Here is a 17,063-nt window from a genome sequence, read left to right as displayed (position 1 = left end):
CGTTGCCAGAGTCACTTCTCTCCTGCAACTCTGCTACCACAGACACCAAGTCAGGTCTCCTGCAGAAGAGCTCCTCACATGGTTCCATTCCTCAGGGCTCCTGCCCAGGAGTCCAACCTTGCTCAGGAAATATCCCTCCAGAGTCAACCCTTGTTTCTAAGCTTGGCCCCCTCCACTCAGGTCTACTGCAAGAGAGCTCGACCAGTGCACCACTGCACCAAGACACCTCACCTATAAGTCCTACCTGGGATACACCCTCCAGCATCAACCCTCTTGTTTCCAGGGTTTTCTTTCCTTTTGCCCATGAGTCTCTGCATAAGCTCTCCAGCAACTCTGCAGGGTTCCCCAGCTCCGGCCAGAGCTCCCCAACAACTTTCTTCAGCTTCTCGTCTTCCCAACAGTTCTGTGTTCCAGCTCTCTAAATTTACCAATTCTCCCTGTCTCTCACAGCTCTATCCTGCTGCTTTCTGTCTCTCTCTGAGGCACTGTCTACACCACAGCCTTTGGTCGACACAAGTTATTTCAGCATACAGCTGCCAAAATTTGAACATCAGTCAGGTGCATGCATATTTGGTTGCTTGCATCAGTGCTCTGCATACTCACCAGGAATGCTTGAACCACACTTTTTGCATTGATGCACCACAGGGAGGTATCCCAGTGTGCTACGACCTGCCATCTTGTGTAAAATCTTTCTGGAAGATTTTCATGTGTTTAATAGAAATGATTTGCCCATAGAATCTCTGGGACCTAGGAGATGCATGCAAATTTCCCAGCATGCAAATTTCTCCATCCTATAATGCCATCCATAGCCTAGAATTTTTGCTATTTTATCTTTTAAATCTAACGAACCCAGATGGCACTTGTCTGCCATCTCTGACAGAAGCATGGAACTTGCAGAACTCTACACTATTTTCATGAATGTTGCAAATACAAGATGCACAATTCTCAAGTACCACAACAACAAGGGACACAATGGTTCATTTGAAGACAGATTCCCAAGGGACGTAGCGACAAACAATTCAAGGTGGTTGGGGACATTCATAGAGCAACTGCAAATGGTGGAGCACTGCTTCTGGGCCTGGGAACCAAGCAGATTTGTGGGATTGCATCATAATGCAGGTTTGAGATGACAAGCAGTGGCTGCAGAAATTTCTGATGCAAAAGGCTACATTCTTGGATCTGTGTGCCAAGCTTGTTCCTGTTCAGGGAAACAAAAATGAGAGTTGAATTGACAATGAAGAAGCAAGTGACAATTGCAGTATGAAAGCTTGCAGTGCCAAATTGCTACTAGTCAGTGGAAAATCATTTTGGAGATGGAAATCCAGCTGGAGCTGTTGTCATGCAAATGCATAGGACCATTAAGCAACTCCTCTTATGCAGGACTGCGATCGCAACATGCAGGACATCATGGATGGATTTGCAGCTATGGGGTTCCTAAACCATGGTGGCATGATAGATGGCACACACATCCCTATTTTAGCACCAGCCCATCTTGCCACAGAGCACAACAACAGAAAGGGCTACTGTTCTGTGATTATGTAAGTGTTGGTGGATCACCAGGAATACTTCACTAGTATCAGTGTGATTTGGTCAGGGAACATGCTTGTTGCTCACATCTTTAAGAACATAGGACTGTTCAGAAAGCTCCAACCTGGGATGTTCTTTCCCATGTAGCAGATTCAATATCTTCAATAGTAAATTCCAGCCTACTCCTTGGTCAGGAAACCATCCACTGGCCACCTTGACAGTACCAAGAAAAGATTTATCTACAGGCTGCGCAGGTGCAGAATAGCAGCTGAATGTGCTTTTAGTAGAGTGAAGGAGTGACAGACGGACAATTTCCTGAATTAACTTCATTGACTTCAGTAAAACTTTACTGAATTAGGTTAATACTTTTGGGGTCTATTGTATTAAAAGCAAAATTGTGCATGTGTTATTTATGTATTTCCCTGGGAAGGGTAAAGAAGAGAACAGCCAGGGGTGATTAAGCAACTTCACAGGTTGCATCACCCCCTCAGAGAGGTCCACCTATATTATTTCAAACTAGATTCTCCAGAGACCAAAAGCCAAAGCTAGGGTTTTAGGATAAATAGCTTGGTCTTGAACTGACTCATGGCCGATTCAGTAAAGGGACAGGACCCCAGCTCCACAGATGATCCCAATCTTCAGGGTAGGGTGGAAAGACTGGGCCTAGCAGAGTCCACATTCAAATTGGGGTGAGTTCTGGAAGTTATAAGCATGCATGTAGATTCTTTTATTGTTTTCCAAGAGGGTTTCTCTGTAATGCTTTTTTTACCTTAATAAAGTATGTTTGCATAGATGCTGTGTGGTAACTTATAACTGTGGACAAACACTCTGTAATCAGTCTCTGCAGAGAAAGCAAGTAGATGCCCTTGGGCAACCTGGGCGTGCTCAGCAATACAAAATGGAGGCAAGGAGCGGTGTAGGCTGGGAATACCCAGTGAAAAAGGAGAGACAGGCATCGTCACCCAACCAGGCAACAGCTTGGGAGCTGGAAGCCAATAGCGGGTGCCCCTGCTGAACCACTGGAGGGAAACACAGGTGCAGTGGGCCTGCATATGACAAAGAGGAAGCTGGTAGTGTTTACGCACTAGATTGGGATTTTTTCTCCCTACACTCCACAGATTATATAGATGGCTGTTGTATCTTGCCTAGTATCTGAAGCAAAGGGAAGCCAGCAGGGTAGAGGTGCAGTGAGTGTCGGCTGACTGAAGAGACTAGGGCCATCACAACCACATACCTTCACCTTCAGCTCTTAAGGGAGGCTTTGAAAGAGCACTTTGTTAGCCACACTAGTGTTCTCTGGGCCTGGACCTTTGAGTGCTGTTAGGCATGGGGAAGTGCTTGCTGTACATTTATAAATACAACTGGGTGTATTCCTGAGCCCGTGAATTATGATGTGCGTGCTGGCTGTACATTTACAAGTACAGCATGCTTTGAGTACAGCTATTCAGACTGCAAGATTTGTTGTGAAACAGAAAACAAAATTCTATTTTTGGAAAATCAAATTGAGTGGGGGAAGTGCAGAGAGACTGCAAAAAATATATTGTTCAGTTTGACATAAGTTAAGGATGGAAGTTTAAAACTGGAAAGCGATTAAGCATTTGTCCATTTAAGTGCACACGTAGCCTGTTCTGGCTACAAGCCCTTCCCAACCCAACTGGGCTCTCACAGGTCAGCATTTGTGAAGCTGTGGCTTTCCTTGCTGTCCCCTGGCGTGGAGCAGTAAGAGTAAGGATGGGCCTGTAATGCCACATGGTATGTTTGAGGGCATAGAGAGCATTGACCGTGGAGTTCTCCAAGGAGTACAAAGGCCACTAAGACCAGGATTTTTGAGCCTGTGTCCCGATGCATTTCCTTCTCCTTGTCCTGTTGAGACTCCTGGGCCTCTCAAGCCACAATTTGCTTACAGAATCTCCCCGATCACAGCCTGAATAGTCCTCTCTCTCCTCCTCCTCAGGCTCAGATGTTCTAACTAAAGCTATGAGGGGGCACTCCTCAGGGCCACCACAGCAGAAGCTACTGACAAATCCAGGAGCTCATCTGTCTTTTTACAGTCACAACAGAAAGGGAAAGATGTGTTCCAGGACTCCCCGTCCTTGTTCCCATAAACATTTTACATAAGAAATGCTTATAGACACTTCAGCTTTGGACTGCCTCAGCACAGCACCATTCTTCAGCTCCAGCCACAATGAGTAAGGACTTTAAGGGGCACAGGGGTAGCTATCAGATTTCAGTCCCTGTTCCACAGGTATGAGTATAGGGCAGTGGCACTGAATATTGGCACTATTTCGCCACAAACACTGGCGGTTTTAGCCAGTCTCATTCCTGAGGCTCAAAGGCAGAGACCACTCAGCTGTTCCTGGCATCCAAGCCCCCCAGGCCCGTATGCCACTAGCCTGTTTACTTCAATGATACCAGCTGAGTTCATCAAGGAGTGGTGTGGGAGACTGTCCTACCGCAGAGGAAGAAATAAAAGCAACCATCCCTAGAAAATATGGGGACAGAATTACAGTCTCTCTCTCAGGAGGATAGAAGGATCCTTAGGCACATAAAGTGACTCACAAGACCATCCCTTTCCCCCTCCCCCTCTCAGCCTAAACCTACAAGGGAATGAAAAGCAGACATCAATTCTACCTCTTCTGTACAAGTAAAACAATGAAAAGAGTCAATACTTTTGTCTTGTTAATTTGGCGATAGGCCAGGCACTCTCTTTAAACACAATGCATTTTTCTTTATTCATTTATTGCATTTTTCCAAGGTCTCTCCCCTTTCATCAGACTCATTCACACTCACCTGCTAAGACCATAGAGGAGTCTTGAACAGATCTTGTCATGTGGGATGGTTGAAGTCCCCCATTGTATCTTATCTCATCCTCTTGCTCTTCACAGCAGAGGTCTCTGTCTCAGGCTCCAAGGAGCCACAGTTGTCTCAGGATTGCTGGTGGGGTCACTGCCAAGTATGGCATGCAGCTTCTTGTGAAAGCAGCAGGTCTGCAGGGCAGCACCAGATCTACTGATGGCTTCCCTGGCCTTTTGGTAGCCTTCTGCAGTTACTTTTCACATGAGCTGCTGATCGGTTGTACCCCTTTGCTTGCAGCCCCTGTGCAATCTGTTCATAGTTGTCCATGTTCCTACAGTTGGTCTGCTTGCACAGCCTCTTCTTCCCATGGGCTAGGAGATCCAACTTCCTGTCTACTCCAGGCAGGAGCACTTACTAGTGCATGGAGCCAGTGTAGTCAGTTGCACCCAACAAGGGAGAGCTGTTAGGTGTGCTCACGTAGGTAGGTAATCAGGAAAAGGCATTTAAAAAAAAAACCAAACAAACCAGCTTTGAAGGGGGTGTATTATTTGTGGTCTGACCCCTGGGCAGTGAAGTTTATCATTGTGATCAGAATAGTCACAGTTGCAGGAAATTAGGCATTGTGGGATAGCTTCTGGAGGACTGTTAGAGTCCACACAAGTCATGCAGGGTCTACATATACACTGTGTCAACCTCAGTAGGTTGACCATGGCTCCATGCCGTTCAGAGAGGTGGTTTTACTGCATCCCTGTAATAGCAGACAAATGCCCCAAAAGACAAATTTGGGTGTAGGCACATGATCAAATAGGACAATATAAGTCTCCTTGTATTGACCGCAGTTTATAAATTAGACCAGGTCAGTTTCTCTTCTCCCGCAGTTCTCAGCCACCTTTCCTGTCTTTCCCTAGAGCTCAGCTGCCCTTTCGAGTTCAACTGAGAGGCAGTTAATCACAGGTGCACTGGCCTCTTCCCTCCTCAGAGGGCCAGTGCCCTGACGCTACCAGGACAGTCCTCAGTGTTAAATCCATTTCCGTTACTTCCCATCTAGAGATTTCAAATCCTACCCTGAGCTCCTTATCAGATTCCTATAGCATTGTAGCACTCTTTCCTGGCTAATTGTCTCACCCAGCCCACTGCAAAGAGCTTGCACAAACCTATGCACCACAAATGTCTACAGTCCCAAAGTGGAGTGAGGACTACATTCTCTGTGCTAATCCACTCCACTAGCATGAAGAAGATGGGTAACTAGCTCTCAGCCTGAGTCAAGACACCTTTTGAGACACAGAAAACAATGAAATCAAGCTGCTCTACTTCTGGAAAGCAAAAAATGATGCAGAAAAATGTACTGTCAGATAGCCCAGATGAGAATGTTTCTCTTGCCTCCCTGCATACCAATGCTCATTTGAAAAGCAGGACCTCACCCCATATGAAGTAGGGTAATGCCAGAACAATTGTAAAGAGCTATTTGCATTGATAGGTTTCTATTTGAGTTGGTCTCTACATAGTGAGCTTTCCACATAATTTAGTTTAAATGAAAACAGCAGGCATACAGAAAATGTCTGTTGAACTATTCACTTCACTTTATTATGAATCATTACTAGGTGAAATTCATCTCACTATTTGCAGACTATTCAAATATATATGATTAAAATTATTCATGGATATTTCATTTTAATTCATTCACTCCTGGTTCAAGATTTGAACCATGAAATTCAAGCTAAATACTTATGGTCAGATAAGCCCATGATATTCCTCCACCCCACCGGAGGAGTTTAATTCTTAGAATCAGGTTTCTGATGCAAATGCTCTGGAAAACAAGTCACTTTCTGTAAATATTAGTCCTAGTAAGACTCATATGGTCAAACTGATCTTTATGTTTATGTTATTTTGCAGTATTCTCCCAGTTCCATTAATATAGATAATTCTTTTTTGTGTCAAATATGAAGTAGGCTGCATATTCCCTCCTTAATGAGCTTAACTTGTCTTTTCTTGATGATTGCACTTAGCTTTTACAGAATGCTTTGCACCCACAGTGTTTTACAAAGGTCAGCATCATTCCCCTTTTACAGATGGTGTTAGTCACAGAGAGGTGAAATGATTTGCCCAAGATCACTCAGCAGGCTAGAGGCAGAGCCAGGAATAAAGTCCCAGTCCAGTACAATATCCTCAAGGCATTAACATTTTTTTTCCTTCTCTGCTGCTTTCAGTGCATTTTGAGTACAATTTTTCCTGTATTACCTTTGCAAAATAACATGCATATCAGGAATGACATTAAATAAAAAGTCAAAGAGTTGTTTAAAGGGTTTGTTAATTTAAAGGGTTGTTGTCAATGGTAAAAATTTGATTTATTAGTCAACTTCAGTAAGAAGTTGAAGGTCTGAGGAGAAGCATTCACAGGAAAGAATAAGGAAGTCAGGCTCTGGGAGAGCAAGATGTGGAGACTGAGAAATACAGGATGCATGCACACAGTTATCCAGAGTGGTAACTGGAGGAAGTTTCAGCATAACTGTGGAAAGCTTTTGTTGTAAAGGGTTTTGCAGAGCACCATATAAAATACTAGCTTTGTCTATACTCCCAGTTGCACTGGTTAGACTAGAATGTTACGTTTGTAAACTGATTTAATTAAACTTATATTAAATTAGTAGAATCCACACTCTTTAACAAACCAGGCTCAAACTGAATTAGCATACATTGATTCTGTTTCTAGACACCACTATAATACACATTAATAAAATATGCTACATTATTATAATCCATGTTTAAATCCATTTAGCAGTGTCCATGTGGGGTTTCGCACTAATTTAATCAAGTTAATTTTTAAATTTATTTAAAAAGTTATAGTACAACTTTGAATATAAACAATACCTTTGTTGTAACCCAAAACTATTGTGCTACTTAGACAACACACAAGAACTTGACTCTCACTTAAACATTCTGATGAAAAATATATCACATACATGCAGTACATTTATAGCAGCAAAATAATGGACCAAAGTACAGTGCTTGGATATTGTTTGACTGGCTCAACTACTATCAGATGGAAATGAACTGCTAGGATTTCTTAATCTTTGAGAGGATCTAGGCAGATTCTCTATTATTTTATTCATGTGACCCTCATCTTCTTTACTAAAACAGCTCTAGCATTCAAGACTAGGCAATGGCATGAACTAGTATCAAGCACATAATGGCTGCCTAATTTGTTAGAGTGAACACTTTGAAACACCAAATACACTATTTAAAAACCAAGTTCTATGCTACTCTATTTCAATAATAATTGAACTCATGGAACTGAGAATTACCTTGATGATCCTTTAACGAGTGCAAAGAATCCTACCATAATAAGAGCAACAGTATTTTTCCTGGTCTGTTGCCTACTGTGCTGAAGTTAATTTTGTATTGATTGTCTTCCTATGTCCCACATTTTGTTCCATTCCAAGTGCAATGAGTGAAACACAGTGACTATGGGCCAGGTTTTGAAAGAGATTAAGGTATTGCCCATCTGACCAGAGCAATGCCTAACTAATAGGTAGCCCACATCCCATTGGAATTTTCAGCCCAAACTTAGGTGGCATGGAGCTGCTTGACTCCAGTGTAGAGTGCCTGGAAATAGGTAAGTGAATAAGAAACAGATTCAGAAATTGGCCAGCTGAGAGGGGCTCTGCCTAAACTTGCCAAGAATGATACCAAGGAAAGACTAGGGACTTCAGTCACTAAGCAGCTGACCCAGGGTGCCTCCTGATGGGTCAGATGTAGAAGCCTTCCTCTACGGAGGAGCTTCAGCTGCAAACACTCTCCTCAAATTAGGTACCTAAGCCAGATCAGCTGTTTATGTAGTCCATGCAATAGCAGCTGAAACCAACTGTCAGCTGCTCACGTTCAATACCCCTCTCATGCTTGCCCATCCCTGTGCCTCTGGTTGTCTTTTGTGCAGGTGCTGTGCTGCCCCTCCCCATGCTAGAAACTCACATCAGCGCTCCTGCTTGGGGGTCTGACTGGTATCAGATCTTAGGTGTGCTCACTGCATTTGTGGGATGGGGGCTCAGTGGCAAGATATGGATTCCTCCACCTAGTTTAAAAATCCCACTTAAGGGCCTCCAGGCATGGACTTGAACTAGGCCTCTGAGCCATTAGTGAACTGTAGGGTGACAGCAATGCTTGGGTAGTTTTGAAAGTGCCAGCCAGCAGAAATGCAGGCACCTCAAGGGGCTCCTGAGCTACAGCTTAGAAAGTATCTATGATGTCTGCATGGTAGGCAGGGCTCCTGTCCAGGCATCCCTTATCCCTTAAAAATTGCCCCTGCGAGAGGAGGGCAGTTGTTTGGACTGAAAGTTTGGACTGAAACATTTTACAGAACAATTTTTATCCTGAATCTTTAGAGATTTTGGTTATTTACCTTTATAGCTATATAAAACCAGATTTTAAAAAGGTAAAATAGTACTGATGGAAATATTAGACAGACACTCCAGAGTTTTATTTACAAAGTACTGATGAAGGAAAATAGGTCTATTAGTACTTAATTTTTCACATTTGTACCACTAGAAAAAGATAACTCAGGTGCTGATTCAGCATGCTCCTTAATGTGCTGAATTTTAAGCCAGTGACAACAGAATGACTCAGATTCATTCAGCAGATTTAGAGATACTTAAAAAAAAAAAATAGGGGTGAATTTCTGATTGATAGTTAGCAGCCAACTCTCAACTGCACTCTTACAGGCCATTAATAGTTAACTTCACTAAATACTAGTGGACTCCTTTTGTTTTTCAGTGGAAGTTAAAATCAAGCAGCCAAAGTATGCTCAATATTTAGCATAAGAACAGCAGGGACCAACTGTCTTAAACAGAACTGGTCAAAGCTTTTCCACTGAAACATCTTGTAAAACAAAAACAACTTTTCAACCACAGTGAAGATTCACCAGAGGTTTCATTTTGCTTGAATATTTCTGATGTCAAACTGAAAATCCTTCAATAAAGTGTTTTATTTTCAAAAATAGTTTTTACTGAAAGCTTTTTTTTTTTTTTTTTTTTAAATAAACGAACCCCCCTATTTTTCCAATGGAAAAAACAAAAAATTGGTGACACACACAAAAAACCCTTAATTGCCTATGAAAAACTGGAGTTTTTCCAGCCAGCTCTAGCTGTAAGAATGGAACCCCATCTCCCTAAGTGTGAGAATTCACTGCCTGGCCTAGTAGAATTTCTACTTAGAAATAAAATGTTTTATATGATTTTGATTGGGAACTAGATTTTGGAATAAACTAATGATTTATTGGTTGCTGCAACTACTGGTTTTCCTTGAAGCCAGTAGAACAGAAAGCTAATAAAGTTGAAGGATTTTAATGCTGTCAGTTGCAATGTCTGTTAGAATGTAAGTAAAATCCCAGCTTCTTGATGTGGGGTCTGAGGAATAGATCCCAGCTCCCTGAACATGGAATTCCAGGACCTGGGGATAGAACTCCACCCACTTGGATGTGGGACATTGCACCAGGACTACAAGCCCAAACCCCACCTATGGTTGCCATCTGGCAGGTATTCAGTGTTGTTGCAGCTGTATTAGTCACAGGATTATAGAGACAAGATAGGTGAGGTAACATCCTTTATTGGACCAACTTCTGCTGGAAAAAAGAGACAAACTTTCAAGCTTACACAGAGCTGACCTGAAGAAGAGCTCTGCATATGTTCAAAAGCGTGTCTCTCTCACCAACAGAAGTTGGTCCAATAAGGAATATTACCTCACCCACCTTGTCTCTCAGAAATGTGGGACAGTTCCATCTCTGAACTTAAAGAAAGTCAAAATCCCTATATTGTGTTATTGCTATATCATCACCTATAGTCCCCAGATACAATTCAGGACCCCAGGGTGCTTGGCATTATAAAAGAAAAAAGTGTATAACAAGTAAACCCACCTCATAACAATTATCAGTTGATTTCAAAGCACTTCATAAAAGAAGCCAAGTATAATTATTCCCATTTTACAGCTGGGGAAACAGCCACACCCAACCTGGAGATAGAGTCTTTTCCCTACAAGCTCTCTCTCCTGCAGCCTATGGAAAGATGCCCCAAGTTGGGAACCATAAGAAAATAAATTCAAAGCTCACTACTTCTGCTGATATTTTTCCTATACTTCATAACCCTTAGTATTGAGCAAGCCTTCATATCCTCTGCAGAGGTGTCACTTACCAGCTAGAACACCCTTTACGACAAGGTGTGGTGTCTCTTCAACAATAACCCTCTATCAACACCCACTCAGGGCATGCAGTGGTGTGCCCCTTCTCACAACTCAGCCTCCCCCCAAACCAGGTCACTTACATTCCCACCCATTCCAGACGGAAAAGAAATCCAACAGATAACAGGCTAGTGATCTTGTACCATGTCTTCAATCTCATTCTGCATCAAGAGAACTTTAAATCTTTTTCCTTGGAGGCAGGTAGGGGAACCCAGACCCTCCTACTCCTCTGGCTTTCAACCCATACTAAGTAGCTAAGTTTTGCTCCTTCAGATGTACTGCTGCTTCCCTAAGGTACTTGAATTTTCTACCTTCCTCTACTTCCAAATCCCTCTGAAAGAACAGCTCATTCCAGTGCAGTTCTTAGAGGTTCTAGTGGTCACACACTTCCTGCATATACTGACCCAGACTAGTACCAGCCCAACCCTGGCTGAGCTGCAGCATGTTAGTCAAATAATTAGCCACAGGTGGAAAATAGTTGTTCTATCCATTAATCCTTTGGTAGCTGTTGCAGTACCGGATCTATACAGCCTTATACTCCCCTCTTTGAGGCAGACAATTTCTATTACCTTCACTTTACAATGCCCAGATACTCAAAGGTATTGAGGCACCTAACCCTCATTTATTTCAGTGGGAGTTAGGCACCTAAAGACCTTTAAGGATCTGGGTCAAGATAACTGATGAGAGAGTTGGGACTAGAACCTAGCTAAGTCTCAGCTGACACTGCTTCCAGAAAGAAATCACAAATTATGTTCTTAAGGCAGGTAACCAGGAAGTGACCTGTCATAGACAGGTTCCTTTCAAGAAGGGGGTAACAGACCTTCCTGTCTGGTCATGTGTGTACTGGACATTGTATGTCTCACAGTGGGCATCTGGGTGTTTGCATAGTGAGCCAAATGTTAATCAAGAGCTTGAGAAATCTTCAAGGCAGAAAATGTACAGGAAGAAAAACTGCAGGACAGAATCCTGTTTATGAGTACAAACAATGAATTGTTGGGGTACATCTGGAGGAGCAAAGGTATACCCTGCATACTTCACTGAGGAGGCAAGCTAACAGCGTGTTTTTCTTATTAATAGAAGGTCACAGCCAAACCTGGCTGTAAAATGCAGGAGGGACTTTGAGTGAGCATAGGACATGAAAGTATGTAGTTAAGTAAGTCTAGGTTCTAGAATGCATGTTATGATTTTCTTATATGTAACTATTTGTTGCCAGTAGCGATACTTGCTATCACTTGAATCTCTGTACTGTGTTAAATAAATGTTTACTTGTTTTCAATCTAAATATATCTAGTTGCTGTGTGTTAAGCAGAGCAGTGACCTGAGGTGTACCTGGTAAATTGGGGTGCAGCTCCTTTGGGAGCAGCCAATCTGCGAATTCTGTGAGTGTCCAGCAGAACAGGGGCTGGGCATTCCAGACAGGGCTCGGGGGCTGAGCGTGCCTATCACTAACCTGGAAAGAGACAGAGGGGTCTGTGTATGGCAGGAGCAGCGTGCTTGTGTTGCCCATAGCTGGTGGAGTTGTGGCGCTGACCCCTGGCAGGCACAGAAAAGGTTTCCTCACACGATGGGCAGGTGCTAGCGAGGTACCTCATGCCCGTGGGTACTGCTGGTAAGCATCACAAGCAGGCTCTGCACAGAGGTCAAGAAGAGCATGGAACCTCAGAGACTGAGCGAGCCCTGATATCTCTAGAGGAATTTTCTCTCCCTTCTGCTCGGATCATAGTAGAGGCAGGACAGTCACTATTTATTGCCAGCTCTAGAGATACCTGGTGCTTTTTGTTGAGTCATGTGATCATGTGAAAATCTCAGCTCCCATGGTGGGGGGAGGTTCTCACTCTCACCATCATGGCTCCCCTCCCCCCCAAAAAAGCACCAAAACATGAGTCCTACGGTCTCAAAAACCAGAAGGCTAATAAGAAGAGCCCAACGTTTATCATAAAACCCTGATGATTTTAAAGCCAACTTCATAACGGGGAGAGGGGCTGGCTGACTCCCGACTGCTCCCGGCTGGCAAAAGAGTGTGTGCCCTGCAGCTGACTTTACAGAGTCCCCAGAGCCCGCACTGGCACTGCAGGCCGTGAGCAGATGCGGATTGTTCGCAAATAAGTTCATTAGCTCATCGCATGATTTGCACAAGAAATTCACACACCCGGGCTTGGCGGCCCTGCAGTGCGGAGAGCAGGGGTGCGATGCAAGCAGCAAGCACGTGCACAGCGGGGCCATCCGCCGCCGCCGCTCGCGCCGAGCCGCGTCACGCCTCACCTGCCCGATTGCCGTTCCCCTAGCCTCCGCCAGCGCGCGGGCTGGGTGCTGGAGCAAAGGAAACTTCAGTCCCCAGAGTCCTTCGGGGTGGAGGCTGGCGCCTGCGTCCTGCGCGGCCGGGGCGGTGTTGTAATCCCCCGCGAACGCCGCTGCGAGTGTCAGCAGCTGCTGCTGCTGCTGCAGCAGAGCCCGGGGAGTGGGGGCAAGAGAACAACGGGGGAGGCGGCCCGGGAGAGGCTGGGCGCTATAATAAAAGGGGCTGGGCAGGCTGAGTATCTCTTGTCCCTGCGTGGTGCACGGGGGGGAGGGTGCATCTCCCTCCCATCTTTTCTCTCCGACCCTTAGCACCAGGAGCTGGGGTCTGGGCTGTTTGTTTTTCTCTCTTGGCTGTAGAATTCCCACTGCAGCAGCAGGATGTTGGAGCAGGACAAAGGCTGCTGACCAGAGGGTGTTGTGTGCGCCAAAGAGGAGGGAGGCAGACAGCGAAGGTAACACAAGTTGCATTTTTCAGGCTCCGCTCCTGAAGTTTTGCAGCATTATTAATTAAAAGACAATCCGCAGGCTGGAAATGCACATTGAAAGAGTATTGGAAACCCCAGTGTGATTGCATTACACAACCGGCTGGGGGAAGGGCTACATCCAGGAGAGGTAAAGTCAGGGGCAGCAGGGCACTTCTTGCCCTGATTTCATCAGGTGGGAAGAAGTTCCCTAGGATTTCTCCAGCAGGGACTCCTTCTGTCTCCCTTTCCCCTTCCCCAAAAAACCCTATTTAAAAAAACCCCCAAAACTTTACCTGGGAAAGGCGGTTAGAAGGAAGCCTTTAATAGCCTAAAAATGGGAGAATAATGGTGTCTGAGGGTAAAGGCACCAGTGGTTTGTTTTACAGGAAGGAAGCAAGTGTATGAAACACTTCTGCTATTGGGTATTTGGAGAAGCTCTCCGGGGCAGTGCTGCTCTGAGATGTTTTTGGAGCCAAAACCCTCTGGAAGGATTTGGCAGTGGCCTATAACTGGCAGAACCTACAGGTCGCAGCATGATCAGAAGTTTGATGGCCTCCTGATGACCCTGAATAACTTGTATTTTTGTCTCTCTGAACAAAAAGCCAATCAGTGGTTGTTCTCAAGTGGTTTATTTCTGTTGTCAGTCTGATGGCGAATAACTAACCTTAAACAGCTACGAAAAACTGATGGCACTGGATAGGTCTGTACAATCTGCTTGATTGATTTGGTTTGTTTCCTTTCTAGCAGAGTTACTACTAAATCCCTCTCTTCCACACCTTTGGATGGGAAGAATGAGGATGGAAGAGCAGTGGTGGAAAGGAGAGCTTGCAGCAGACATTCATCAGACTCTGAGAATTAAGGTTGGACTTCAGTCCCTGTCCCTCACCTTCCCCTGCTTGTTTTCGATTCAGCAAAAATGCTGTGGCAGCACCAGTAAGCATTTGTAAGGAAAACAATTAAATATTAAAGCTGTGGCTCTAAATTTTGAAGTAACTGTCTTCACTAGTTCAGTTAATCAAAGGAGAAGCTACACTTAACTCTTATCTGTCCTATAAAAATGTTTTAATCATAATTTAAAGTCTGCAAAAAACCTATGTGCAGGCTAAAAATATCTGCCTGCTTTTGTTCAGCAGTTTTAACTTAGGCAAGCTGCTGATGACTCAGTGTGTTAAATAAAAAGGGGATACTGGTACTGTGCTGCATGCAATCAAAAGATCTTAAGGTCAGAAGAAGTAGCTCTACTTGTTTTCAAACAGATACAGGCTGAGAGGCAGTTTTACTACAAACACTTGCTCCTTGGCAGACTGCAGAGGAGTTGGGAGATAACAGATTGTAATTGTCTGCTTTGATAAAGCTAGTACTGCATCTACATGTGTGATCCTAAAGAAGATAAAAATTGTGCGGTATTAAAATATCTAAATGAACAATATGTGGGCAGTATTTGAAGGGACTTATGCTGTGTTTTGTCTTGCGTCTTAATTTAAAAAAGCACTTGCTTTGAGTAGCTAGAAAGGCATTGTCTATTTACATGTTGCATTTCCTTAGGTACTCTTCAAACATTTAAAGAATGGCTAAATGCATTTAACTGGGTAACATGAAAGAGAGATCACAGCAAAGATTAACTATCTGCACTTGACTCCCTTTTAAGTTACCATTAACAAAATTAACACTTTGGATATTCTACTACTTTTGTCTCTCCAGCAGACGTTTAACAGTAAATTCCATCAGGTGACTTAATCATTGTCAGGTTTTGGCAAGTGAGTTGTTTGTTCTCATGCTGTCACATTGTGGGACAGGTCCTGATTCTGAAGTGGGGTGGGGAGATAATTGATACAAATAGATCTAGATCAACAGCTGTTTCTTTTCTGGGAGGGAAAAAAACCCACTGAACTTGTTTGTAAAGCTTCTTAAACTAATTTCCCAGTGTCAGCCATCTATTTCCTTATGAAATGGACAAAGTAGATAGGTTATTATTAGAAAACAGAGTGAGTTTTACCACACAAGCTTTCAGGCCATCCATTGAAAATTCTGTTTGGTCTGAAAGCTTTTTACTGAAACCCACACTACTTGCTATGTCAATTTTTTCTGAAGCCTGCATGTTTACCTCCTGTATAAGTGGCATAATTTTGTCTTTAGAAAGTATACTTCAGCCTACTTTTGGGACATAGTTACATTGGACTGTCCTGGAGTGCTAACATCTTTTCTTTGTTCATGTGTACTAGGTAGATGCCAATTGCTATGACAGGAATAGGCCTGGTTGTTTGAGTTTGCAGGTGAAGCTGCAAAGGGGGAAAATGGGCTTGTACTTTTCTTTCACTACCTTACTTATAAGGACAGCCTGAACTCTCCTGTGTATTTGTGTTTTTTGCATGAGACGTTCAGGCCCTGTCTCGCTTGAAAGATTCTGGTTAAAAAACTTAATTAAATGATATTTAAGAGCTCAGAGTGTGAGTGTATTGAGAAAGAAAAAGGCTGTTGTGTGTACAATTTTGTCTTTTAACATTTTGGAAAAATTAATCCTTGAAAGGAATGAGAGCTCACAGTAAAACAGACTGAGCCCCCCAAAAGGTCCTTCAGAATAACCTGAAAGATGAGTGGCTATACATGATATTTAAGTAGAAAAATATCCATCCCCCACCCCCAAACAACCTTTCAGGTTTTCCTTCTACATAATAAAGAAGTAAATAGGATGCAAGCCTTTTTGCAATTAAAAAAAAAAAAAATCCCTTAAAGAGAAATCTAAACTAGGAATGTGTCAACCCTGCAAGTAGGATGTGATGTCACTGCCTCATACTTTTGGGGTGGGAGTTGGGAAGAGAATTTTTTTTTTTTTTAAATACATAACAGTAGTTAGATTTAGCATGTTTCTAGTCAAATAGATGAGACACATCTAATTTTGTTCTGGAAGAAAACAGTGCATTTAACTAATTAACTTTCAGTGATGGGAAAATCTTCAACAGTAGCACAGAACAAAGAAAGCATAAATATTATCTTGCTTTTCTGTGACAACCTGATTCCTGTGAGTCTAGTGGTATACTCTGTAGAAAATGGTAAAGCAGATGGTGTTGACCACAAAACAAAGCTTTTTTTTTTTCCCTCTTGATCTACTGAGGGGTTTTCTAAACACTTCCAGTATTGTGGTCTGGCACAGCATGTTAATCTGGTCATGGATGGGATGGAGGAGGAGGGAAGAACACACCAACAAATCAGTCTTGGTCTAGGCAGGTGAGTCTGAGAAGGAAACAAACTAAATTTAGTAAAGGTTGTATTTGGCACTGGGAAGAAACACGCTTTATGTAGCACGTGACTTGCAGTGCAAATTTCTTGGCAGATTATCCTCTCTTCAGGACAATGCACTTGTAGTTTGTATTTAATGTGGAGAAGACATTTCCCATTTCAGAAACATGAGGATTTCTGAAGGAAAGTTTCTGAAGATTTTTAACTTCTCTCCCTGTGTCTTTTTGTTTTAAAATGATTTTAAAATTAAACCTAACTGAGCCTTTCTTTGGAAGGTATAAAAGCACAAAAACTTTTCTAGCATAGTATACCTATGACCATGCTGTACATAATGTACAAAAAAAATCAAACTGGAATTAGTGTACTCTGAGGATAATTAGGGCCTCTGAAAGCTGGTGTTACTGCATGAAGGACTACAGTCCATGCTGTGTATTCATTGGCTGTATGTAATGTTTTGTGCTTGAGGGCAGGCACCTGATGTACATAGCATGCCTGAAGTCTTCCAGTGTAAATTGGGTT

At 43.2% G+C, this 17,063-nt stretch overlaps 1 protein-coding gene and 1 long non-coding RNA gene across 5 annotated transcripts in view; one reads left to right on the top strand and one right to left on the bottom strand.

Annotated features, from left to right (window-relative positions):
• The window catches only part of LOC137165327 (uncharacterized), a 55,109-nt gene extending 42,180 nt beyond the window's left edge, over positions 1-12,929 (bottom strand). The window contains exon 1 of one of the 2 annotated variants that reach the window (XR_010923334.1): positions 12,808-12,929. This is a non-coding gene — a long non-coding RNA (uncharacterized lncRNA). Of the gene's footprint in view, positions 1-7,622; positions 7,688-12,807 lie in introns of those variants that run through there. The other variant, XR_010923335.1, reaches the window with a different exon arrangement.
• The window catches only part of CCNJL (cyclin J like), a 40,604-nt gene continuing 36,353 nt past the window's right edge, over positions 12,813-17,063 (top strand). The window contains exons 1-2 of one of the 3 annotated variants that reach the window (XM_067566561.1): positions 12,813-13,295; positions 14,052-14,167. In XM_067566561.1, coding sequence (XP_067422662.1) covers positions 14,090-14,167 — 78 coding nt within the window. In that variant the 5' untranslated portion in view covers positions 12,813-13,295; positions 14,052-14,089. The remainder of the gene's footprint in view (positions 13,296-14,051; positions 14,168-17,063) is intronic. The other 2 variants (XM_067566560.1, XR_010923330.1) reach the window with 2 other exon arrangements.

Source organism: Emydura macquarii, unplaced genomic scaffold (genome assembly GCF_026122565.2).
Source record: "Emydura macquarii macquarii isolate MOO-44397 ecotype Brisbane River unplaced genomic scaffold, CSIRO-AGI_Emac_v2 contig_2768, whole genome shotgun sequence".
NCBI classification, from domain to species: domain Eukaryota; kingdom Metazoa; phylum Chordata; order Testudines; family Chelidae; genus Emydura; species Emydura macquarii.
The sequence above is the reverse complement of the archived record's forward strand: the minus strand, read 5'-3'. Positions and strand labels throughout refer to the sequence as shown.